The sequence below is a fragment of the Halichoerus grypus genome, chromosome 3, assembly GCF_964656455.1.
Source record: "Halichoerus grypus chromosome 3, mHalGry1.hap1.1, whole genome shotgun sequence".
In the NCBI taxonomy this organism is placed as follows: domain Eukaryota; kingdom Metazoa; phylum Chordata; class Mammalia; order Carnivora; family Phocidae; genus Halichoerus; species Halichoerus grypus.
Window position 1 is genome coordinate 120,301,062 of NC_135714.1, and position 27,228 is coordinate 120,328,289.

General features: G+C 42.2%; 1 protein-coding gene across 1 annotated transcript in view; it reads right to left on the reverse strand.

Moving 5' to 3' along the window:
* Window positions 1-1,369: 1,369 nt before the first annotated feature.
* RNF150 (ring finger protein 150) overlaps window positions 1,370-27,228 on the reverse strand; it is a 270,616-nt gene continuing 244,757 nt past the window's right edge. The window contains exon 7 of the mRNA XM_078069256.1: window positions 1,370-9,867. Within this exon, the coding sequence (XP_077925382.1) occupies window positions 9,749-9,867 (119 nt within the window). The 3' untranslated portion in view covers window positions 1,370-9,748. The remainder of the gene's footprint in view (window positions 9,868-27,228) is intronic.

Sequence of the window (27,228 nt, forward strand, 5' to 3'; positions counted from 1 at the left end):
CATGCTCTCTGTCTCTCATTCTCTCTCTCAAATAAATAAATAAAATCTTTAAAAAAAAAAAAAATAAGTTGCCTTCTGATGTGGCACAAGCATTACTGTCACTAACAATTCCCTTAGACTATCTTCCTACCTACAGATTAGGCCAGGACTGGCCCCTAGAGCAAAGCCTCCAGGGCCCGAATGGTTTCCTGGCTATGGACACAGCAGTTGGCCATTTCAGTAGGAAAGAGCTCCGGGAGGCCACAGTGCTCAACACAGTGCGACTTTTGCCAGCAGACTCTGGCAGATTCATCTGGACCACCATGTGTATGATCTGCAGACTGGCCAGAAAGACCGCATGGGGAAGCAAAGTAAACTTCTATTTGTGACATCGTTCATTTTACAATAAAAGCACACACATTTATGTTTAGGAAGAAGAAAATGAATCCATTGGGTTTTTTTCTTGCGAGCTGGGCAATACTAGACCTGCGAGAATCCGCAGCTCCTGGAGGGCTGCCTGGCCAGGTGGAGGGCTTCAGTCATTGGCCGAACTGCAGTGGGCATATCTAACCCTGCTTGCTCCTCTGGGGGAAGCGTCAGCAATCTCAGATGGGCCAGACAGAGGTTCAAAGGCACACCAAGGGGCCTGGCAGTTTTGGGTAGGTGATAAGAGCAAATAGGGGTGCCTCTCCTTTTTTAACCTTCCTTTCTGACCTCCCCAGGCTGGCAGCTTCCATATTTTTTATTTCCTTAGCGTACCCTTGCTAATTCCAAGGAATTGCTGTCAAAAATCCTTTAGAAAAGTATAAGTAAATATAAAAAAAGACCTTGCCACCCCAGCCCATCGGGTGGTCCCCGCTTAGGGTACCCTGCCCAAGATGGCATGGACAATAATGCTCAGTTCCCACGGAACAGCATCTCAGGCTAATTCAGCTGCCATTCTTCTTCTGAGTTGCTTAAAATCTTTTTTTTTTTTTAAAATAAAGATTTTATTTATTTGAGAGAGAGAGAGAGAGCGTGCACAAGCAGGGGGAGTGGCAGGACAAGGAAAAGCAGACTCCCCGCTGAGCAGGGAGCCCGAAGCAGGACTTGATCCCAGGACCCTGGGATCATGACCTGAGCTGAAAGCAGACGCTCAACTGACTGATCCACCCAGACGCCCCTGCTCAAAATCTTCTAATCACTTCACTTAGAGCAACAGAGCTAAAGGAGGTCGGGTGCCTGGCACCAGAGAGAAATAAAACAGTTATTAAAATCTCTCATTTTAATGTTTTTAAAACATAATCATGATTTAATGATAAATACCAATGTATTAAAATCCATAGTGCCGCCTCTGGAACTCACGAGGAGCCAACGTGGTTAGGAAATATGGATGACACGGACACAGGCATCTGGTTCCATTTTATTAAAAAACAAAACCAAACAAAATTTTGCAATGAAATTTCCTGGAATTCACAATCCTCTTCAAATCTTTAAAGTTGCATTTTTTTTTTTTTACCAGTACATAAGAACACGATTGCACTTATTTACATTATAGTCTTCTATATAACAAAAATAGCCATGTTGTACGGTTGAGTGTTTCCAACTATCATCCTTAACATTTCTTCACTAGCCCAGTATGAGACAGACTGTTTATGCTCTCCAAACACATAGATAATAGAATAAAGCAAAATAAAAGTCCATGTCTCCTAATAGAAGACAAATCCCTTTAAGGACAGTTTTTTAAACTTCTGTGTATTTCAAGAGAGATATAAAGTGCTCTGGAAGGAGTAAGGTGGGTGCCTGAGGTGGGGAAAAAGGAAAGAGAAAGAGATCTTTACCACCCTGCCCCCGCCCCCCCCGAAAAAACCCCCAAACCAATTATACCGCCTTCACCAATCATTTAAATATACCTGTGATTTTGTACAGAAGATGATGTTTTGGTAAAAAAGCTACATAATCCACTACTAAATTTCTCGGCAATGAAGAGCTAACCAAGGTCCAAATTAAAAGCTATCCATGCAAATGTCATCAGGGATCATTTTTGTGATTTTTGAGTTATGTGGCAAATAAATCCAGGAAGCTGTCCCATGATCTGAATGTGGAGGATGGGTGATAGCATGATCGCACCACCATGTGTATGATCTGCAGACTGGCCAAAGTAAAATTCTACCTGTGACATCATTTGTTTTACGATCAAAGCACAAAAATTCATGTATAGGGAGGAAAAATAAATCCACTGGATTTTTTTGTCGCTAGCAGGGAAATACTAGAGATTGATTTATGGTGCCATTTCTGAATATTTTATAATGGTAAATTCTTTGTAGCACATTTTTTTTTTCTTTCGGTGAAAATAACAATGTGTTATATACAAAGGGGTTAAAAGAAGTCGGTTTTTTTCTTTTCACATTATTGAAATGGCAATTGCTGGTCATGGTCTGCAGTCTATAAAATTGGGTATCACATATACACTGCTTGGGAGGCTCCCCTGGAAACTAGAATAATCATCCTCCCAGCTCATGAATATTTTAAAGAACAAGTCCCATTATTTTTCAGGATGAATGGAATGTAACTTTTCACAAGTACAAAATTACTTCAAGTTTTCTAAATATAAGGGACATCCCACTATAAAAATAACAGCCCCTCCCAACCCTCCCCCACCCCCTACATCTCTTTCTAATTATAAAATGGTACGACCATTTCAGATTACTAATGTGAGAGCAGGAAGTAAATACATTATTATGTACATGTACAAAACACGTCAGTATTTCACACCATTTACATTCATATGAAAGAAGTCTGTTTATTGATCTTCCATTGTGATTTGACAAGAAGAGAGTTGAGATAAGTTACCAAACACTCTGGCCCTTGCCTTCGAACTCTGCACAAACACTCCGGCCAGAGGCATCTTCTTTGCCAACCGAACTAAGGATACGCTTTGACATTTTGCAGAAGAAAGGGCTGCGGACAGTAAGACCTTCTGTGGGGCTCCCCTTCAACTTCCCCAAGCTTGTGACATTCTTTCCTCTTTTGATGAACGTGGACCAAATTCTCAACTACTGAGGAAAAACTGTATGACGAAAGGCAAATAACTGGTCCTTGAGGAAATGGTGACCCTAGTCAAATTAACCGGCTGAAAGAATAATGGCGATTAGTCCAGCAGAGGGCGCCCTGCCCCCTTGCAATAACAGCCTACCGACCAGTAAGTACCACAGATGCCAACGTAGAGTCCTTACGCTGGCAATCCTTCTTCAACTGCTCTGCTGTGTATTCGTACAGGCAATAGTTTGGTATTTTCTTCAAAAGTGTGGGATACACTCTAATTAAGAAGCTCTCCTACATGAAAATTCTTTGGCTATTTAAAATCTTCACATTCTCAAAGAGAACAATAATTCCGAGTACAATAAAGCGCTAGTTTTGTCTAAAATTTTTTGAGGGAAAAAGGAGATGAAAACACCAGACTTTAAAGATGGTGTGGTACTAAGGCCACGATACATTTTTTTTTTTTTAGATTTCTGGATTTAGTAAGGGCAGTCACCAGCCTGCAAGAGAAAATCCCCTAAGGTTTCACAGTTTCGTCTGACTAGGCAACCCACCTTCACCTTTATTTACGAGAACATTAGGAGAAAATTAAACGGGTCAATGGAAGAACATGTGTCCATCTGGATGGTGATTGGTCTTTGGTTTGCATAGCACACATGGTCCTCACATTTTCCTGCTTCTCCGAGCCCTTCAATTCAGTAAGGATGACAAGACCACAGACATTCTGCCAAGCAGTGATTCTGGGTACCTTGGGTGGAGCTTCCTTCTTCAGAGAAGTTCTCCCTTGCTCTGTACGGACCTGCAGACCCCTTAAGAGACTGTGTTCTTGCCTTATCATTATCATCAATGAACATTTCTCAGGTGGCTATGGAGCGAATGGCTCTGTAGTAAGTGCAAAAGTAGCACAAGGATGAAAAGGTTTTTGATCACTGAGATTCCTGAAAAAGCCGCTTGATTGAGGCAGGCATAGTTCACAGGGTGATAAAGAGATATGTGAGTGACCTCATCGGGTTCTTTGCATAACAAGCAGGTTTTGTCATTAAAGGGCTTGATAATTAAGGATCTACATCTAGCATCCGGAATCACCTCTTTAGGTTTGGGATAATTTCGTGTTGTTACAAGGGTCAAAGTGTAAGCGTGGCTACCAATCTATGGGTTTTTTTTTTTTTTTTAAACAAATTACTGTTCCTATTACAAAGGGCCTGGAGCTGTGAGATGGGGAGACAAGCAGGCAAAGAGAAGAGGTAAGTGATGCTGAGAAACGCATTCCTGTTTCTCAGAATTAATTTATCTTTCAGGCAATCCCAACCTTCTTTGCAACCATGAGTGTTTAACTCATGAGTGTTAAACTCCTTAAAACACACACATACACACCCCAAAACACCGGGTCAGTTCTAAACCTAGGGGATGAGCATTCATTTGGGAAGAGTGCCCATGTTCATATCCGGCCATCCTCTTTCTCACTTCCTGCAGGCTAGTATTCTCACCTCCTTTTAACTGCCATCATCAATTACATGTCGGTGACACACAGCACTGCGCAAGCCATCTGTGTCCCTCACCTGAGGAGAATGGTTTCTTTGTGTCTCTTTTTCAATCTGAAGGAAGAAATGGCCTCTCAGATCCCTTACAAAGAGGAAGTTCTTGTGCTAAGAAGCTGAGTTATGAAGCATGAGTGGACATCGGATACGGTCCGGCCCATACATTTTTCTAAGAAGTCCTAATCTCAGGGTCCTCTGGTGAACTAGGAAGGTCACAAATGCTCAAGGTAGAAGATAATAGATCTCGACAGCATTCTGGAATTGTGACTTTGCCATTATTTGCCTAGGAGACTTTTCTGGCAAGGAAGCCTGAAAAAAAGGCAATAGCTATAGTGGTCTGTGATTAAATTCGTGCCAGGAGAAGTGAAAACATGACTAACTCCATTATGGAGGAAGTTAATTTGCCTTTAGAGTAAACTGGTTGTCCTCATCAGAAGTGCAAATATAGACATTGCCACACAATGAAAACAAGAAAAACACCAACACCAGTAACAGTAATCACAATAAATGGTAATCACAATAATGATTAAGTCTATAGATCCAAAGCCACCAAGGTTTTTTTGTCTTGAAAGATGGGAAAAGAATGTGTGTAGGTGTGTGTACAGAAAGAGACAGGCAGTCCGAGAAAGCCACACACACACACACACACACACACACACACACAGAGGAGAGAGAGAGAGAAAAGGGAAAGAAATCTAAGAGCATATAAAAAATGCTACTGGAAATTGCTGTGGGGGCCCCAGACCACAGAGGGCTGGGTCCTCGCTCCACAGAGGATGTGACTCTGTATCTCAGATTTTCTGAAAGAGTTTTGATCTAATGAGATTTCTTTGTTTTCAGTCAAGGTGATGCATTCAGTGGATAACTAAATGCCACTTATTTTTTAATGCTCTGCAAGAATTTTCAGCTAAACACAACTCATAAATAAGAAAGAACCCCACGTTAGGCTATCTATCACCATTTCTGGTTCTGAAGGTGTGGTAGCCACAAGGATGTCAGCACTGTCTGAAGTAGCCATTGGGCATTGTGGTTTCTGACATAACCAAACCCAGACCTGTGAATGTCCAGAATGAGGGAAATGCTGAAAACAATCTTTGGACAGGGATTTGCCTCCACGGTTACCATCATGACCAGGTGATGTCAGAATAGGTAGGTGCTTTTGCCACTATTCTTTTTTTTTTTTTTAAGTAATCTCTACATCCAATGTGGGCCTCGAACTCACACCCCCAAGATCAAGAGTCACATGCTCTACCGACTGAGCCAGCCAGGCGCCCCTCCACTATTCACTTTCTGCCTTTTTCTAACTCCCCTTCTTCCTGCCTAGGTGATGGAGTTAGTATTTCAGGGATAACTAAGCCCTGGAGACTAAATCAATGTTTAGCTGCTGTATTCATGATCAGGGCTCAGTTCTTCTCAAAGGGATCAGCCACACGGAAGAGGCAATTCCTAGAGGTGACTCTCAGTTCTTCTGAGGGAATGGAAATGCTCCCTTTCTTGCCCACAGCCTTCAGGTGAGAGAGGATGCTGACTTCTGAGTTGAGAGCTGGCGATTGTCGGCTGTCATGATTCACCCAATAGGGCTGGGCAGTCACAACCCCAAAGACTTCTTCTCAATGAGGCCACTCAGAGTCTTGTATTTGGAGTCAGTGCGTAACTTCCCACTTTCCCCCCTCAAATCCCCAGGGAGCACTGGCACCGGGAAAAGGCCTTCTGCCAGCCTGGAAGCAGGAGAACTAATGGTTGAGGTGAAGTTGGATGGAATTCTTTTTGGCTCCTGAGTGCCACATACCAGTCTAAGGGTTTGTCTTAGACGTGAGGGAGATAATTTTGTTTCAGCACCAAATCAACATGGTTTGTGTGACTTTTTAAAAAAAACAACTGGTCAGCAAAGTAACGGTAACAGTAATGGACATCAGTGTATGGTTAGAAAGGTCAGGCAGAAATTTCAAAAAGAATGGCCTGAATATTTACCCATTACAAAATAAACAGATCTTTGGGCCTCTCATTAGGCAACTTGGGTGGAGTCTAGTTCTCTCTGGAGGTAATTAGGTTTTAACTTTTTTTTTTTTTTCCTTTGCAAGGGTCAGAGGATCTTGTGAGAATACTGGAGCAGTTCTGGACCTGCGCTGTCCAGCTGGAAGCCACGGGTCACATGTGGCTGTTGAGACAGAGCTGGAGATGTAGCTAGTCCAAAGTGAGGCATGCTGGGAGCTTAAACACACGATGGGTTTAGAGGACTTAGTACAAAAAAGAATGTAAAATATTTCACTTATACTTTTTACATGTTGAAACAAAAAGATTAAATATATTATTAAAATTATTTTGAACTGTTCCTTTTTACTTTTTAAAATGTAGCCAGTAGAAAATGTAAAATTTACATGGGTGACTTGCATTATATTTCCATTGGATAGTGCTGGTCTGGACACTCATTATAGAAAAATGTGCATCTGTAAATATGCATAAAGTTTGCATATACTTTTAGAGGGTTCCCAACTCAGAATTTCCTCTTTGGGAGGTGGGGGGAAGGTGGTGAAGAAGGTTATAGGAGAAGGTTTTCATTTCTTTTAAACCCTTCTATGCTGGTTAAACTTTTTTTTTTTTTTTTTTTTTAACCACCAAAGCCACAGGAAAATCCTCTGGAAAAAAACCTTTGGTAAATGGAGAGCCTCCTAGGCTCAAGGGTTTTGTAGCAGAACCTCCTTGGGGTAAAGTCATAGGCCTCAGAGGCGTACATGGGCAACCAATTCCTGATTTACCTGGTCACCGGCAAGAAGAGACAACACTCATCAAATGGAGAACTATGCAATCCAAAAGGCATTTTCTCTCCTGGGTATGGAATACAATTTGTATTTCTTTTGCTGTTGGATTATCCTTCTAATTCCATTTGACCTAAGTTAACACCCAAATGTGCTTCAGGTAGAGCTGACTGAAGGAGCACATGGTGTAACCCACGCTGACCAAGAACAAGAAACATCTTGAGATGAAGAATCCCACACCGAGGACTAGGATTTGAAGGTATCCAGAGATTACAAACTCTGTGACTAACAGTGGTTTTAAAACAAGGCAAAACAAAACCACTCCTACTTGGACTTCAACCTTGCATCATGTCGATACTCATTCTCAGCAACACAGGAGTGCTGAGTCCCAGAAGCCATTAGTGTCTGTTACGTGTCGAGGAACTGCCTCCCTAAGGTAGGAAGTCAGCTATATGTCATCCCCATCTGCCAAAACATGGAGTCCCCCCGCCCCCCGCTCATTAGCAGTCTTAAGGCCAGAAGGAGCTTTGGCCATCATCTTGTGAAACTCCTTCATTTCACAGATGAGGGAGAAGGGAGAAGATGAGGCCCAGCAAACATGTGGCTCAGCCCCAGGACTCCTGCCCCCCTTGCCTGCCTTCGCACACTGACACTGGGTTTCATTACAGGACGTGTGAGACTCCCAGAGAGAGGTGACATTTCTGAAGGTGGTAATCATTTTCCTTGCCTTGCTGCCTACTTAGAAAGCATCAAATAGGAAATCATTAAAGATGGCGAAAAAAGAGCAACCAGTAGTCTGACATCCACTCCCTTGACATCCACTGCATGTTTCAGCAGGGCAGCGGGGATTTACGACACAGCCCAACTCTGGTTTTTGGATGAGTATTAGTGTAATGAGGTGGAAGAGCCTCGTCAAAGATGTAAATACCTCAGTGAGAAAAGCTCTCCTTCTTAGTAACCCACGCAGCCGCGTCGCCTTCTTACGGAGGATGAGGTGATCCGTGATTGTCCAGGGAAACCGTTCACTACCTTAGTCATCTCTGCATCGGGACAGTCTAAATGTATTACAAAATTGCCCACTGAAAAAATAGCACATCTCTGTCATAGTTACAAAAAAAGAATAAAAACGTAAGTAGTTTAAAAATGCCAGTGGGTCTCAGTATTGATTGGATGCCTCTTTTCCTCTCCCTCTTTGTCTCTCTCCGTCAGGAGAAACTTGGTTCGCAAATTCCCATGCTGTACTTTTTAGATCAAGTGGTCTATCAAATCACACGTCCCTCCTCACTTGGTATTTAGATGTACTCGGGGAGCCCTGGGAAGCAATCTACTAAGGATTCCCCTAAACCCTCCCTTGAGGTCTGGTGAGGTTTAACAGAAGTGTGTTGGGATTAAGGTAAAACCCTGGCGCTCCCTCAGCCCCCACTGTGTTGGACACTGGGCTCCCAGAGGATTGGGTCTCTTCTGAAGCCTCCATTGCCTGCAGAAGCCACTTGTGGAGGGAAAAAAAGACTGTTCTAGCCTTGGGGAGACCAAGATCACAGACATTTTTGCTTTTGGGAAGAATATGTGGTGTCTGGTCTTAAAACTGGGCTTGCAGTCCCAGCTACAAGCCCTACAGTCAGTCATGAAGAACAGCGCTACAGCCCTGGAGGGGGGCTTCGGAGTTTGGAATTTCAGTCAAAGTCTTTAAGATCCAGGCAAAAATGAAGCTTCTTTCTCACGTCACGTGGGCCATTAACAGAGCGAGGCAAGTGGAAACCAGCGTGATGTGGCTGCAAATAATTAGTAGCCTCAGCGGATTCAGAGCTTAGTGTTGGCGTCTCTGGCAGCTAGGATCTTTAAGATCCACTTAAAAGAATTTAGATTCTTAAGGAAAGCTGGCCTTAGACTATTTCAGGGTGCTGAGGCACTTCCCAAAGCCATGCACACTTCATGCTGAGAGGTCATGGCCATTCATCTCAGAGACGGCGCGTAGAAACTGATCACAGCAGGAACTGGTGCTTCGAAACAGAACTCTCTACAAAAGCTGGAGTCAACCAAAGGGGTGGACATCATGTAAACTGCACACAGTCTTTAAAAAGAAACTGCCAAAGAGATCAAACCACATTCCCCAAACAACAAAACAAGACCTGGAAGAAAAGGAAATAAAACTAAGAAGCCCTAAATGTGTCCTGTCTGTTTTAGGAGCTTCTGAAGTGTGTGTGTCTACAAGGACATGGGAGGGAAAATCAGCTTTCGACTTCTCAGCTGCCAAGGCCATGGACTGTTGTACAGATGGAGAGACGGCTTCCTGATTAACATGACTTTGGATATTGCTTTCATTACCATTCTTGAGCCGAGCGCCGTGGAGTTACCAAGTGGTTCTGGAGGTGTGTGTAGCCGGTCCAATTCTCGAGGTTCTCCTCCCTTCCTTCCCCTTGGGTCCTACCATCCCTTTGTTCTATAGTCACCGTTTCAAGACTTGACCTCTTCACAGTCTTGGTCAGTGGAAAGGTCTACATCAGACAGTCCAACTTCCATGGCCATGATCAGCGAGATGTCAGAATCACTGCTTACAGCTGGTTCCTGCTCGCCTGGGAGGAGAAAGCAAAGTTCATGGTGAACACTGAACTATGTTTTTGGAGGCTGGTTATTTTAATACAATTGTCTTTAGGAACATTTCTTTGATGGCCGAGAGAAGGTATTAGAAAAATTGGCTATTTTGTAAAACAAAAACCAAAACAAAAACTAGGTAGAGCCTTATCTTACACGATAGCCCAAAATAAATTCTAAATAGGTCAAAAAGTTAAATGTAAAGAAGAAACTAATATAGCTAGAAGAAGATATATCTTATAAGTATATATCTAAGTAGGAAAATATCTAATATATCAAAGTAGGGCAAGAAACTCTACGTGGAAAAGCAGTTGAGCAATTCACAGAACAGACTGATAAATGTGCATAAAATTCAAAAAATATTAAAAACATGAAAAATAAGATTAAAAGACATATATCAAACTTGAAATATTTGTGAACATTTCACAAAGGGCTGCATTTTCAACATATAGCTTTGAAATCAGTATGAAAAACTAACCAGAAAAGTGGGCACAGGTTGCTATTAGAGAGCAATACAATATAAATGACCAATAAACTATAAGGTAAAAATGAGCTACTTTTTTTTTTTAATAAAACTTCTCTCTTGAAGAAACACAGCATTACACTGAGGCAGGTACTTTGATATTACTGCATGCAGAACCGTGACATTTTCACTCAGTAATTTCATTTCCAGACTGTATCATAGAGAAATAGCCATGCAAAAATATTCACTGAAGCATTATTTATAGCAGCAAAACATCTCAAGTAACAAAGTCCAACAATATAGAATACCTGAGGAAAGTGTCTTACTTCTAGAACACAATCTTCTTGCTGTAACAACTAAAGTAACATTTCCAAAGAACCTGTAGTTACATAAGAAAATGCTCACAGTATTCTTCTAAGTGAAAACTGAAGTGTTCAAAGCTTTATATGCAGTGAGGCTTACAGAGAAAGTTAACAAGAAGCAAGAGAAAGTTAACTAGAAGCAAGGAAGCCAAAAATGCTAGTAGGAGTTGTCTCAAGTTTTGGGATTTACATTTTCTTTAAAAAAATTTTTTTTCAGTTTTACTTCCAAACATTCTGCAATGAACAAATATCATTCATTCACTCAAGACATAGTGAGTCCCCACTATGTACAAAGGACTGGGCTAGATGTGAGGGACCTAGGTAAGAGCAAGACAGTTCCTGTCTTCAAGGAGCTTACTGTCTAGTAGGCAGGCACACCATGAGACAGGCAATCCCAACACAGTGGGGTATGCATGATGCCGGAAGATGCGGCTGGTGTTATGGGAGCAGGTAAGAGGGCGATGGGACCGACGACTGAGCCAGAAGGCTTCCCATCGGGTGTAACGTCTACACCGAGCCCTCAAGGAGAACTCGCATTCTAGCCAGATGATTAAGAAGGAAGCATCTCTTAAGCACTAGCAATAGCATGTATGGATAGATATGTCTGAGCATGATAGGGAGCCTTGTACAGATGGACATTAGATCATATTTAAATATGACTGGAATGCAAGGTCAAGCCAGGGACTCTGAAGGGAGACTGGGGTGCTCAGCTGCATAAAAGGCAGCTTTAAAACCAAAAGACCTTGCATGTCCCATTATCCTGTCGAAGAAACACATAATTAGAAGACCGGCAAAATGTCGAAGTACTGAAGAAGCTGGTGGTTATAATACTTTTGCTCTGATAATCACTGATATAATTTATTTCATGTTGAGGTACAGTTAAAGAGTTAAAGAGAATATATGAGTTTTATGAAAGATGTAAATTCTTTTTTTAAGTTTAAATTCAGTTTACTTAACATATAGTGTATTATTAGTTTCAGAGATAATTTAGTGATTCATCAGTTACATATAACACCCAGTGCTCATTACATCAAGTGCCCTCCTTAATGCCCATTATCCCGTTACCCTGTCCCTCCACCCACCTCCCCTCCAGCGACCCTGTTTGTTTCCTACAGTTAAGAGTCTCTTATGGTTTATCTCCCTGTTTTCATCTTTTTTCCCCTTCCTGTCTGCTATGTTCATCTGTTTTGTTTCTTAAATTCGACATTTGAGTGAAATCATATAATTGTCTTTCACTGACTGACTTATTTTGCTTAGCATAATACCCTCTAGTTCCATCCACATCATTGCAAATGGCAAGATTTCATTCTTTTTGATGGCTGAGTAGTATTCCATTGTATATATACACCACATCTTCTTTATCCATTCGCCTGTCAATGGACATCTGGGCTCCTTCCACAGTTTGGCTATTGTGGACACTGCTGCTATAAACATTGGGGTGCAGGTGCCCCTTCGAATCACTATGTTGTATCCTTTGGATAAATACCCAGTAGTGCAATTGCTGGATCGTATGGTAGCTCTATTTTTAACTTTTTGAGCACCCTCCATACTGTCTTCCAGAGTGGCTGCACCAGCTTGCATTTCCACCAACAGTGTAAGAAGGTTGTCCTTTCTTCACACCCTTGCTAACATCTGTTGTTTCCTGAGTTGTTAATTATAGCCATTCTGACCGGTGTGCGGTGGTATCTCGTGGTTTGGATTTGTATTTCCCTGATGCTGAGTGATGTTGAGCATTTTTTTATGTGAAAAGACAGTGAATTCTTAAGATGTTTAAAAGGAAACAAACAGAACTAACACAGAGTTATGGCCTTAAGAATCAGCTTGAGGGGCGCCTGGGTGGCTCAGTCGTTAAGCGTCTGCCTTCGGCTCAGGTCATGATCCCAGGGTCCTGGGATCGAGCCCCGCATCAGGCTCCCTGCTCAGCCGGGAGCCTGCTTCTCCCGCTCCCCCTGCTTGTGTTCCCTTTCTAGCTGTCTCTCTCTCTGTGTCAAATAAATAAATAAAATCTTAAAAAAAAAAAAAAAAAAGAATCAGCTTGAGAGAAATGGGCTGTTTCACAGGGCTATATCCAACCTAAAGACTGAGCTCTACTAGGTTTCCTAGGCCCATAAATGCATGAGGTTCACAGAAACAGATCAATGGCTAGAATAAGACTCTGGAAGCAGCTCTCAGCAGACAGAGGTATTTAGTATTTGAAAACGGGGGCGCTCCACAAAATATAAAACTAGTCATTTAGGAAAAAAAGGCAAAATTGGATCCCTGCCCCACACTTCTCAACAAAATACATACTCGGCTGGCGAATACGTGTGTCTAGACCTATATTTATAACTACGTCTGCACTACGTCTGTGTCCGTACCTGTAGCCCATTTTTAATTGTGCGCGCGCACTTCCTCTGCTCCAGAGCCGTCTGGCACTTTCAATCTCTGACTTCTGGGGAATTCTTTTTGCAAACTGGGATGGTTCTCCCTTCCCTCATGGCTGCTTTGCATTTGTTTTCTCCGCAGGGCCCTGGCTTGCTGCCGTGTAGGCTATGCTCAGCACCACTCCAGAGAAAGCCTTCACTTTGGAGTCGGAGTAAGCAGTGTCCACTAGATTGGGACAGTGCACAACCTGCACAGCTGGACACAGGAGCTCGCTCTGTTTCTCAGATCCACAAAGTCCTTGGCCCTTTATCCATTTTTTTTCCAGTTGCCCAGATCTTGTTATTGTCTTTTTACCTTTTCCCTGGCCATGTTGGTCTACACCTTACAAAATCCCTTTGCTATAGTTTATGTGGGGTTTTAGGAGAGGCTGGAAGTAGTTTCACATGTTCAGTCTACTCGTTTCCCTCAGCACTCTCCTAAAGCATCACTTTTACAAGGAGAAACAGATATAGTTAAAATTATATGCAGGAGAACTGGGAACCCATTTTACTTCATGAGACAGTATTCTAGTCTCAGCTATAGTAACTACACATGTTACTTTGTCTAAGTCACTCTGTCCTCTAGGGCTAAAGTTCCGTTGTCTATAAAATGAGCCTGGACTGGGTATCTCAGAGTCCTTTCCAGTTATTAAAGTTTGTACCTGCATATGTTGATGTCACCCTCGCACGGTGTCTCCTACACGCTGCTTTCTCAACGAATATTTACTAGAATTCCCACTGAGGAGCAAAGTTATAAGCCTTTCTTTTTGCACAACCCTCCAAATTATTGTTTTTTCTTGAAAACAGTCTTCTCTTAATAAAAAAGGGTCTGTTTGTTGTATATTTAATACAAGTATATACTAAATGGGAGAATTCACTATTTGAGGTGTAGTGAAAGCTGAATTATTCTTATTCCTGGAGATAAAAAATGAGGGTTATATTATAGAGATATAATCTCTATTTTTTTTTTTTCCACAATGGTCCATGAACTAATTCAGCTCATGAGCAGCCAAAATTTTCAGCTCACAATTATACTGTCAGTCAACCAAGGAGCTCATCATGGAGTGGTTCTATGCCTTTCATAAATATCTAGTTAGAAGAAAAACCAAAGGCGGCCCACATGAAGGGCTGATTAGTCAGAGTTCTACAAAGACAGCTCCATGTACCTGCACTGGCAGCTTCTCACCTTCACTCCTGGCTTTTCAAGCCACCGGCCTCAGCAGATTCTATGGACTCATTCTCACTGTGGTGTTTTCTAAGTTGGACCTTGTGAATCGAAAGAAAGAAAGGCCATGGGGACTGATGGAACTATGGCTGCTGAATTCATGATGCTATTTTGGAAACTGACCGTCCCGCACAGCTCCAGGCAAAGATGAATTCGAATCAATGAAATCAGATACTTGCCAAAAAGTGGTTCAGTTTTTACGATGTAGCATTGCATCAAGCATAGCATCTAATCATTTTCCATTTCAAAACTTAAAAAAAAAATGATCTGAAGACATTTGAAGTTATTTTTTTACTCTGTCCTGTGTTTTTAATTGAACTTAGTTTGCTCCATAATTTTTAAAAGCAGGGCTTTATCTTTTAATTAAGGCAGATGTTTTACTTTGAGGCCACAATAATACAAATGTAACCCACGGTCACTAAAACATTTAGAAGGTTCTCTGTAGGTGGTACTAATTGGGGAGTGTAAAGTAGCTATTAACAATATAAATGTTCACTGAATGTTACCTCCTTCCCTGCAAAAGCTGATATAAAAGGAATGCAGAAATAACACTGGCCTTTACTGAACCCTCACAACAACCCTTTGATGTAGGTATCTTGACTCCTGTTTTACAGATGGAAAAAAAAATACTCGCAGTCCATTGGATGCAGTAGTATTATACCTACTTGACATACTTTCTTCTCCTGGTTTTCATGCATTGTAAAGACATGGAGAGAACGGAAACAGAGAGTGATAGGATCCACTTAATATTTTAAAAGTTCACTCTTGCTGTTAAGTGAAGAACAGATCAGTGGGACAAAGGGTGGAGGGAATCTGGGGGGAACCACTGCAGCCAAAAAGATGAAATGTGATGATGGCTCAGTACGGCAGCAGGGATGGAGCTAAGGGAACACACTGAAGAAATATTTTAGGAGGAAGATATACAGAAAGGTGATGGGCTGGGCAAGGGCAGCAAGAGAGGAGAAAGTAGAGGATAACCCCCACATTTCTTGAGCAATACAGGTACCATTTACTGGGCAGGAGGAACTGGAAGATGAACTGGTGGGGAGAGATCAAGAGTTCAGTTGTGGGCGCCTGGGTGGCTCAGTCGTTAAGCGGCTGCCTTCGGCTCAGGTCATGATCCGGGGGTCCTGGGATCGAGCCCCGTGTCGGGCTCCCTGCTCAGCGGGGGGTCTGCTTCTCCCTCTCCCACTCCCCCTGCTTGTGTTCCTGCTCTCGCTATCTCTCTCTGTCAAATAAATAAAAAAATCTTAAAAAAAAAAAAAAGTTCAGTTGTGCATGCGTCATGTTTGAGACGCCCGTGAGACGCGCAAAGGGAGATGTGGGGTCGGCAGCTAGATACTGGAGTCTGGAAGACAATACATGAAGTGAGAGGCTTCAGCAGTTTGAAACCAGGAGAGTAGACGAGGTGTTTTCAGCTATTAAAAGATAATAGAGAAAACACCAGGGGCAGAGCTCCCCAGAACACCGAAACCTACTGCCAAAGACTCAAACTCATGCTGCCAACATGATTTGTCTGGCCTGCACCATGTTTTCTTTTAAAGTATGAATTAGTTACCAATATTTAAATGTCAGGATATTTTACATACACATTTAGATTTGAAATTTGTCTTGGAAAAAGAAATATCTGGCAATATATGCCCAATTCCCAGGATGAAATCATTGAGGGGAACAGAGTAAGAGCTGCCCTGAGTAGCTCAAGGCAAAGAGGCTCTGGGTCCCCACGGCTGTCCAACAGTCTGCTGCCCTGGTTCGTGGTACTTGGCCCACGTAGATAGTATCAATTGAAACCTCATATTTAGGGGGAGGGCAGAAGAACACCAGAGGAGGGCAAGCCCCAAAAGAGCCTGAAAATGGCCAGCGAATACTGTGCCATTGATTCATTTCCTTCTTTTCTTTTAAACATACTCGGTTTTACCTTCTTTCTAGGCACTGACTCACAATTAACAATCCATACCCAAGGAAATGAAGTACTGTGAGTATTACTGATTTGGTTGGGTGGGTTTTAAGGCTAACCCTGTCATCTAATTCACAGTCTTGAGTGTCTTTATCACAGCATTAACGGGCATCTGATGAGATGGTGGGCAGAAAATACTCCATTTTAAATGGAGCTTTGTAACCTATTTTCTTGGCCCATTACCTGCTGCTTTCATACATTTCCACACTTAATTGTAAGTAAAATCCAGCAGTAGCCTCAGCGTGGTTAACCAAAAAATTCTTAGTGTTGGGATTTATTCCATTGAATCCATAAATTATTAATATCTTTGGTTTATCTCTTTCTTAATATATAAGAAAATTACCTAAAGACTCACAGTATCCCTTTGTGAAATGGGCATTGCAGTTGTAGTTCTGCTATGGTATAAAGTGTGCCCGATGACCAAGTTCCCTCCTGAGAATAGAAGACCCTGAGATCTGCCTCATCCAGTGTTGGGGATACCTGGCCCATTCCTGGCACTTCCCTGGCCCTTGTCAACGTTCCCATTTCAGAATCCCACCATGCTCCTTCAGAAATAGGCACTTGGCAGATGTCTGTAGCACTGAAATTGAACTGAAGTTCCTCTCTGGCCATGTAGGGCTCAAGTTTTGTTATTTTATTAGCTAATAACAATCTTAATGCTTATTGAGTACTTGGTACATACCTGGGATTACACTAAGTATTTAAACAGATTGTCTAATTTAATATTCAAAATCAACCTATGATATAGTATTATTTCTATTTTCAGGCGATAAAACTAAAGCTCAGAAAGGTTAAAAACCTCCTGAGCTTACACTCCAAGTAAGACTTGGAAGTAGAATTTGAACCTAGATCGGACTCCAGGGTCCATGAACTTGACCATATCTATACTTCTGAGGTGAGATTCTTAACCTGAGGATTAGTGGACTTGCAGGGGCATCCAGGTACCTAAAATTCCATACGTGCTTATATGCTTATATGGATATATACATTTTTCTGGTAAGAGGATTGCTTTCACTAGATTCTTGCAGAACCACAAAAAGGCTAAGAACCATTCACTGAAGAGATTTCGCACCCTGGGTGACTTGGAGGACACACTGCTGTATGCAGTAAGAGTGGCTTGCCTTTCTTTTTAATGTATTTTTTGTTTTACATTTCACTGACTATCTGTTCTATTAATTTGACATGACACTTTTCATATGAAGTCACTGCTTTCCTACTTGATTCTTTATGATGATTATTCAAAGCTAAAGCAGAGGCGCCTGGGTGGCCCAGATGGTTAAGCGTCTGCCTTCGGCTCAGGTCATGATCCCAGGGTCCTGGGATCGAGTCCCACATCGGGCTCCCTGCTCCTTGGGAGCCTGCTTCTCCCTCTGCCTCTCTCTCTCTCTCTCTGTCTCTCATGAATAAATAAATAAAATCTTAAAAAAAAAAAAAAAAGCTAAAGCAGAAAATTATCCCTCCCAGAATGAGCTTTGATATTTGCTACCTGTCTTCCGAAAGAAGGCACAGAGCAGCAGCAGGCTGGAGTAAGTCCTCCCTGTTAAGAATTAACAAACACTGCCCTCAGAGTAAGTGTTCTCTGTGCTCAGAGAAAGTAAGATGGTGATGAATATAATCCCCCAAGTGTCCTGATTCTCCAGGAGGTCTGGTGTTACATGCTGGGAGCTGCTCTGCATCACATAAAAGCTTATTTTTTCCCATGTACTTGAAAAATAAGGTTTCAAAGAAAAATGGCACCCTTCTGTCCACTGCTACCAATGTTTATCTTCTTGAAAATAAGACATCATTTCCAATCACCCCTGTATGATGCAAGGGCACCACAGGAGGGGGCTCAACCAGACTGGCTGGCTTACAACATTATCTTTTCATCTCTTCCCGGAAGTGAGCTTTCTTGAGGTGGGGGCCCTGCCTCCATACTCCCTGTCATAACCTTAGTGGGTAAGTTAATCCGACTTCAAATGCAGTGTTTTCAATAAGGAAACAGGTTCCTTTCGCATGGATTCCTTGCCTTATCTCTTTTGCCTAACAAGAATTTCTGAGGAGATAAACTTCTGATTTGGTTTAAATTTTCCCTCTCAGGAGGGGCTTCTGTTGTGAGAATGGCGGGCCTGAGGGCCACTTTCCTCAGAGGCTGGGCAATAATATTAATAACGACAGCTCCAATGTATTGTCTCCTTCCTACATGCCTCACAGTGACATTCTGAAGCAGGTGCCCAACGACTGCTACACATTTCACAGGTGAAGCCAACTTGTCCAAAATCAAGTGCACAGAAAGGGGGCAGAAATGGAACCCTCACCCGAGCCCGTGATATTGACAACTATGCCATTCTGGAACGGCAGAGCTGCCAGATTTTTATGTGACGGCTAAGCTGTTCTTACAGACAACACTTGGCCACCTTTGGGAACTAAGCATCCCAGGGCTACAATATAAGTTTATCCATCTGGCTAAGTGACTTCTAAATTGTTCAGATACAATCAGCACTTTTGCCTTTTTAAGATCTTGCTCCATAATGATATAAATATATGCATGTTGAGATCAAATCAGAAAAGTCCTTTCTTCCCTCTCAGATGGGAAGGTTTAAAGCATTATTTTCTTTTTAAAGATTTTATTTATTTATTTGACAGAGAGAGAGACAGTGAGAGAGGGAACACAAGCAGGGCGAGTGGGAGAGAGAGAAGCAGGCTTCCCGCCGAGCAGGGAGCCCGATGCGGGGCTCAATCCCAGGACCCTGGGATCATGACCTGAGCCGAAGGCAGACGCTTAATGACTGAGCCACCCAGGCGCCCCTAAAGCATTATTTTTATGTGGACTTGGTGAGGGAGAATTCCCAGGAAGCATAAGCTTTGTATATAAATACGAAGTAAGATCACATCATTATGATTTCACTTTGCTTTTATCTCATCATCATTGGTTTTCTTCCTTGTGACACTTCACCCAGGAGCAAAATGATTTCGTCCAGTTGCTCAAACTCCTTACGGATTTCATTAACAGTTCATTCGTTGAGTAATTCCTCACTAAGTGCCAAAAGAAGGGACAATGTGACTTTTGCGATAGTTTTATATTAGTTTGTGCAGGAAGGGATGCAAAACCTAGTGAACATTTATTAACATTATTAATAGCTATTTTACAATTCCCAACTAGTATTACCTACAGAAAACCTTAAGCATTAAGCGCAGTATCTGATATATGGAAGGCTCTCGATAAATGTGAATTGGAATAAAAAAAGTAAAAAAAAGGGCAAGCAGCTAGATAGATTTAGAGAGAGAGGCAAATATACAGACTTACCCATTTTTACAATTGTATAAAATTATCTATAGACTTCATTTATTCATTCATTAATTTATTTAATCACTCTTTTATTCAATGGGTATTTACTGAACACTTCATTAGGTAGGCACCCATACTGGAGATGAGCTGTGGAGGAAATAAAGATGAACTAAAACAGACTCTACCTTTAAGTTGAATTTGATCTAGTAAAAGAGATCAGACTACCTACATAAGTTTAATCCAAGGTGATATATGCTAAAGGTGGGTGGCACAAATAAAATGCTCAAGAAACAGAGGGGTGGGGAGAATTTTGCCTCCAACTGGGTAACCAAAGGGGTTCATGAAGTAGGTCACAGGTAAACCAGTGGTGAGATCTAACTGGTACTGGGAAGTATGGGGAGGAGGGAAAATGGCATTCCTTTCAGGGGAACCAGCATGACTAGGTGTCATCATGTCAAGGCATGTGGATTGGACTATAGCTTCGGATATGGACAATGATGAGCGATGTGCCAGAAGTGGCTTGGAGGTACTCTGCGCCCCTCCTGCCCTCTCCTGGTTCATGGGGAGCTAGAAGGCTGGGCACTGCATTTCCCAGACTCCTTTGCCAGCTGGCTTATGCGAGGTTCTGCCAAGGAGATTGGAAGGCAGGAGGAGGAGGGAAGCCACCACACTTCTGGTTCGGGTTCCAGAACTGTTGGGAGCGGTTTCAACAGAATCAGGATGGGGAGGGATGTGAGTTCCTAGTTAGCCTCAATGCTGGTGGCTTCCCCAGCAGAAGCAAGACAGCTCTGACAACATCAGAATAGTGGATGCACACTCAGGAGCTCTCAGTAACACCAGTGGATAAACTTTTATTTATATTTTTTGTAAATCAACTTTATTGAAGCATAATTCACCTACAATAAATTGCATCTGTTTCAAGTGTATAATTTGGGGCACCTGGCTGGCTCAGTCAGTAGAGTGTGTCACTCTGGATCTCAGGGTCATGAGTTTGAGCCCCATGTTATTTTTTTTTAAAAGATTTTATTTATTTATTTATTTGACAGAGAGACACAGCGAGAGAGGGAACACAAGCAGGGGAAGTGGGAGAGGGAGAAGCAGGCTTCCCGAGGAGCAGGGAGCCTGATGTGGGGCTCGATCCCAGGACCCCGGGATCATGACCTGAGCCGAAGGCAGACGCTTAACGACTGAGCCACCCAGGCGCCCCTGAGCCCCATGTTATACGTGGAGCCTATTTGAAATTAAAAAAAGATAGTGTATAAGATGAGCTTTGATGGATGTATATATCTGTGCAACCACCATTATGATCCTGAGGGTGTTTTAAAATAGTGAACACTTCTTTCCTCCCAAAGTTTTCCCATGCCCCTTTATAGTCAATCCTTCCTTCTGTTACTGGTTCCAGGTGACATTGGATGTTTGTTTTTTTTTAAAGTAACTTTTTATCAGATTTTTAAAAAAGATTTTATTTATTTGACAGAGAGACAGTGAGGGAGGGAACACAAGCAGGGGGAGTGGGAGAGGGAGAAGCAGGCTTCCCGCGGAGCAGGGAGCCCAATGTGGGATTCAATCCCAGGACCCTGGGATCATGACCTGAGCTGAAGGCATACGCTTAATGACTGAGCCACCCAGGCACCCGTATCAGATTTTTTCAACATTGGTATAACTGACATTTAGGGGTGGATAATTCCTTGTTGTGTGTGTGGGGGGGTTGTCCTGTGAATTGTAGGATGTTTAGCAGCACCTCGATCTCTACCCACTGAATGCCAATAGTACCACTCTCTCCCCAGCTTGACAACCAGAAACATCTCCAGTCATTGCCAAATGTCACTTGAGAGGCAAAATCACTCCCAGCGAAGAATCATGGCTCTAGTTTAAGGTGCATTTTCTATAATGTCATTTTATAGCATGTACTCTCTGGTGTCCGGTTTCTTTCACTCAGTACACTCATTTTGAGATCTGTCCATGATGTTGCATGTATCAATAGATCATTTCTTTTTATTGCTGGAAAGTATTCCACTGGACGGATGTATCACAGTTTGCTTATCTATTCACAAGCTGACCAGCATTGAGTTATTTCCAGTGTTTGGCTATTGTGAATCAAGCTGCTATGAACATTTGCGTACAAGACTTTTTGAGGGCATACATTTTTAAAAAAATGTTTTATTTAAACTCAATTAGCCAACATATAGTACATCATTAGTTTCAGATGTAGTGTTCAATAATTTATCAGTTGCATATAACACCCAGTGCTCATCATATCACATGCCCTCCTTAATGCCCATCAACCGGTTACCCCATCCCCCCATCACCCACCCCTCCAGCAACCCTGTTTGTTTCCTTTAGTTAGGAGTCTCTCATGGTTTTTCTCCCTCTCTGATGACTTCCTATTCAGTATTCCCTCCCTTCCCCTATGATTCTCTGCGCTGTTTCTTATATTCTACATATGAGTGAAAGAGGGCATAAATTTTCATTTCTCTTCAGTAAATACCTAGAAGTGCACTGCTGGGTCCATATGGTAGGTATATGTAAACTATATAAAAAACGGCCAAACTGTGTGTGTGTGTGTGTGTGTGTGTGTGTGAAAAGACACATTAAATTCACTCTCAAAACAATTTTCAGATATACAGTACCATACTGTCAATTATATGTACATTGTTGTGCAACAGATCCCCAGAACCCTCTTCCTCTAGTCCTCCCCAACCTCTCTCTCTCTTTTCTTTTCTTTTTTTTTAAGATTTTATTTATTTATTTGAGAGAGAGAGCATAAGCAGGTGAGAGGGGCAGAGGAAAAAGGAGAAACAGACATCCTGCTGAGCAGGGAGCCTGATCTGGGGCTGCATCCCAGGACCTTGAGATTGTGACTGGAGCCAAAGACGGACACTTAACCGACTGAGCCACCCAGGCGCCCCTTCTCTCCTCTTTCTAAAAATAAATAAATCTTTTTTAAAAATGCCATTGAGATCTTGATAGGGATTGCATTAGACCTGCAGATTACTTTGGGTAGTATGAACATTTTACCATATTAAAAGTCTTCTAATCATGACTATGGGATATTTTCCCATTTATTTGTGACTTTTAAATCTCTTTTGGAAGTATTTTTGTTTGTTTGTTTTAGAAAGGGAGTAAGGGGGTGGGCAGAGGGAGAGAATTTTAAGCAGGCTCCATGCCCAGCGCAGAGCCTGACACAGGGCTCGATCTTACAACCCTGAGGTCATGACCTGAGCTGGAATCAAGAGTCAGATGCTTAACTGACTGGGCCACCAGGTGCCCCCTTTAGGCAATGTTTTATAGTTTTTAGTATACAAGTCTTTCATCTCCTTAGTTACATTTATTTCTAAATATTTTATTCTTTTTGGTGTTACCGTAAATTAGATTATTTTCTTAATTTCCTTTTCAGGTTATTCATTGTAAGTGTTATAGAAAAGCAATTGTTTTTGTGTGTTGATTTTGTATTCTGCAACTTTGCTGAATTCATTTATTAGTGCTAACAGGGATTTTTTTTTTATTGAATCTTTGGGATTTTCTACATATTAGATCATGTCATCTTCAAACATAGATATCTGACTTTTTTCCTTCTAATGTGATGCTTTCTGTTTTTTTCTTGCTTAACTGCTCTCACTAGGACTTCCAGTACTTTGTCAAACAGAAGCGGCGAGAGTAAGCATCCTTGCCTTGTTCCTGATCTTAGAGAGAAAGCTTTTAGTTTTTCACTGCTGAGTATGACATTTGCTGTGGGCTTTTCATATGTGACTTTTAATACACTGAGGTAATTTCCTTCTATTTCTAGTTTGTTGAGTGTTTTTATCACAAAAGTGTGTAGAATTCTATCAGATGCTTTTTCTGCATCAAGATGATCCTGTTATTTTTATCCTTTGTGCTATTAATGTGGTGAATCACATGTTGGGATCTACGATCCATTTTAAGTTAATTTTTTTTAAGATTTTATTTATATTTTGACAGAGAGATAGACAGCGAGAGGGGGAACACAAGTAGGGGGAGTGGGAGAGGCAGAAGCAGGCTCCCTGCTGAGCAGGGAGACTGATGCGGGCCTCGATCCCGGGACCCTGGGATCATGACCTGAGCCGAAGGCAGATGCCCAACGACTGAGCCACCCAGGCGCCCCATTTTATGTTAATTTTATGTATGGTGCAAGGTAAAGCTTGGCGTTCATTTTTACCCAAGATTTTTTGTGATCAATTTCTTATATTAAATTCCCCTCTTTTTAAATACCAAGAGTGATTTCCATTTTCCTGACTGGTCTCACTGATTAGAGTGATGAGGTTGGAAGGATAGGCTGTACGAAAATGAACAGGAATTTGAATGCCAGGCTAACATGTCATGAACTTTTTTTTAACATCCATGGGTTTTATTACGTTGTGCATAAGAAGTACTTGCTTAGATAAACTGCTGAAAAATAAAGCCTCAGTTTCTCTCTCATAATAATAATATAATAATTTTTTTGTAGACTGTAATGAGATTTGGTACATTTAGGTATAATACACATATGCATGCGTGCGCGCGCACACACACGCGGTGTTTTGCGTCACCGTGTCTGACACGTGCTATGCCAGATGATGCACTGCTATTATTGTATTTAATAAATTTAATCAGAACCTACTTTAGTCCTTTCCCATTAAGACTCTTGCCTGCTTCCTTCTTTGCCCATTAATGTGCTGGAAGACAATGGGTACCCTTCTCTTTCCCCGTCACTACCCTACTGTTTCTGTAATGTTCTATTTCCTCAGTGTTATTGGATGTAGGCTGATGCATCAACATTTCATCAAGAGCTCATTCACCCTGTGACAGCCTCATCCCTCCTGCTTGTAAAAGTGTCACCCTGTCACAAGATAGCCTAACACAAGAGTCATAAGAAACTAGAGAACAGGGCTCTGAGGGAAACACAAAGTCTAGTTTAAAGGTCAAGCTGCAGAACATAGCAAAGTCGGAAATCTTTCACTTCGCTCTGGAATGGATTGGGGAAGGCAGAAGTAGGGACACGGTTTCTTACACATACCTTTCTGAAAGGAAGAAGCATTTTAAATAGGGACTCTGCTGAAATATAAGTCCTTAAGAAGAGCATAAGCAAACTGTAAGGTAATAAATAGTTCAGTGCTGGAGAGTAGACATTACCAAGAGCACATTTGGGTCTCTGTATGCAGGCATCATTTTACATCAATCTGTTCTACCACCACCATCAATTTAAAGTTTTTTTTTTTATTAAGATTTTATTTATTTATTTGACAGAGAGAGAGAGATAGCGAGAGCAGGAACACAAGTAGGGGGAGTGGGTGAGGGAGAAGCAGGCTTCCCGCTGAGCAGGGAGCCCGACACGGGGCTCGATCCCAGGACCCTGGGATCATGACCTGAGCCGAAGGCAGATGCTTAACTGACTGAGCCACCCAGGCGCCCCTCAATTTAAAGTTTTTACTATGGTTGTCATTTCTGACCATTCTGACCATCTGCCCCATAAAGCACGTGGAGAAGCTTGCTTTATAAAACTTCAAGACTGCAAGTCATTTGTTTAGAGAAACCCCTGGTTGCCTCTACCTCCTCCAACAAATACAGCATAATTCACCTTTAGCTGGTGTGAGAATAGGTTATGACCTGGTGTTTCGGGGCAGAAGGGGAGGACTCTAAGCAGTCGCACAAATAAGCCCTCAAAAACTGTTAGATTCATCTTAGCTAAAGAAAAGAGGCCTGATGTTTTGACCCAGACCATGAGTTGATATCCCAAAAATAAATTACCAAAATTCACAGTAATTGGGATGGATGTGCCTTCCTGGAAAACCTAATGGATTCTATCTAGAGCACATAATAGCAAGAGCAGTCATCCAGTCATACATTATAAGATCATAACCTAACCCACTCCTCTGGCTCACAGAATGCAATTTCTAGTTCCTTGTGCTTAGGGCAGAAACCAGAATTTTAATCAATATTTGGCCATGCAATGGGAATTCCTTGCCATGAGTTTAGGGTAAAAATAAAGGAGATGCAAATGATGTAATGTGATATAATGATTTATTAGAAAGATATTTTTGATTATTCAGATGACCAAAATCTATTTCTCAGATATATTTGATCTTCATCCACAGTTTCTGAAAACACTTCAGAGCCATAAAGGTGAAATGAGTGTCTTGTTATTAATGAAGGTGGCTTCTGAACCTCATCCAAGGCAGGAGGTCCAACCATGTGATTAGAGAGTTGGAACGTTCAGTCCCACCCCGACCTCCAGGGACAGGAGAGGGGCTGGAGGGTTGAATCAGCCAATGACTTAGTCATGACTATGTAATGAAGCCTTCATAAAGACCCAAGAGGACACCTTTTTGGACCCCTTTTTTCTAAGAGCTTCCACACTTGGGGAACCAGAATGCTTCAGAGCCAGGCGCTAAGCTCCATGAGGATAGAGGCTCCTTTGTTTGGGACCTTGCCATAGGTAGCTCTTCCTCTGGTTGTTCATTCATATCCTTTAATAAACTTTATCATATCCTTTAATAAACTGGTAAATATAAGTGTTTCCCTGGGTTCTATGAGCTGTTTAGCAAATTTTTAAAAAAGATTTATTTATTTGAGAGAGAGAGAGAGAGAGAGAGAGAGAGGAGAGAGCACATGCGCACAAGCAGGAGGGCCAGAGGGAGAGAGAATCTCAAGCGGACTTTGCGCTCAGTGCAGAGCCAGACGCGGGGCTTCATCTCACAACCCTGAGATCAGGACCTGAGCCGAAACCAAGAGTTGGAGGCTTCACCAACTATGCCACCCAGGTGCCCCTGTTCTAGCAAATTAATTGAACCTAAGGGGGAGGTTGTTGGAACAAAAAATCTGTAGCTGGTCAGTCAGAAGCACAAGGAAGCAGCCTGGGCTTGTGACTGGCATCTGAAGTGGTGGTGGTGGGGGGTGAAGTCCTGTGGGACTGAAGCCTTAACCTGGGGAATCTGAGGCTATCTCCACATAGATGGGGTCACAATCGAGTTGAACCCTCGGACATGCTGCTGGTGTCTCAGAATTGCTTGGTGCTGCTATGTGTGGAATTTCCACCCTCCAACTGGAATTGGATCAGGGAACATTAGAGAGGCAAGCTGATCAACCAGGGAAGGGAGCATGACGGGAAAAGGGAATGAAGTCGGGGCGGGGGGGTGGGGAGTGGATAGTAAGCCGAGTCAGACATTTGCCCTCCACTCTGCCCCTTGGGGAGAGAAACCACTGCTCTTCTACTCTCTTGGGTCTTCTTTGTTTCATAACCAAGCAGATAAAGCCAGAAGAGCCTTAGAGTTTACTTATCACTCACTCATTCAATCCAATAAGATAATGGATAGAAAACAGTTAGCCTAGTTTCTGGTTCAGAAAAACTATTTAATAAAATGTAGGTTTTGATGGTGGTACTATAAAGCTGGAACTGCTATTCATGTTGTTTGCAGGTAGATGAACCTAGCTCACCCACTTCTAAGTGAGGAGGCAGACAAGGAACCCATAATTGCATGCTGGTTGAATGGTACAATGCTTAGTATTATGTCAGTGTGGAGATCAGGTGTTCTAACTTTTTTTTTTTTAAGATTTTTTTAAGGTTTTTATTTATTTGTCAGAGAGAGGGAGAGAGAGAACACACACAGGCAGCGGGAGCGGCAGGCAGAGGGAGAAGCAGGTTCCCCGCCGAGCAGGGAGCCGGATGCG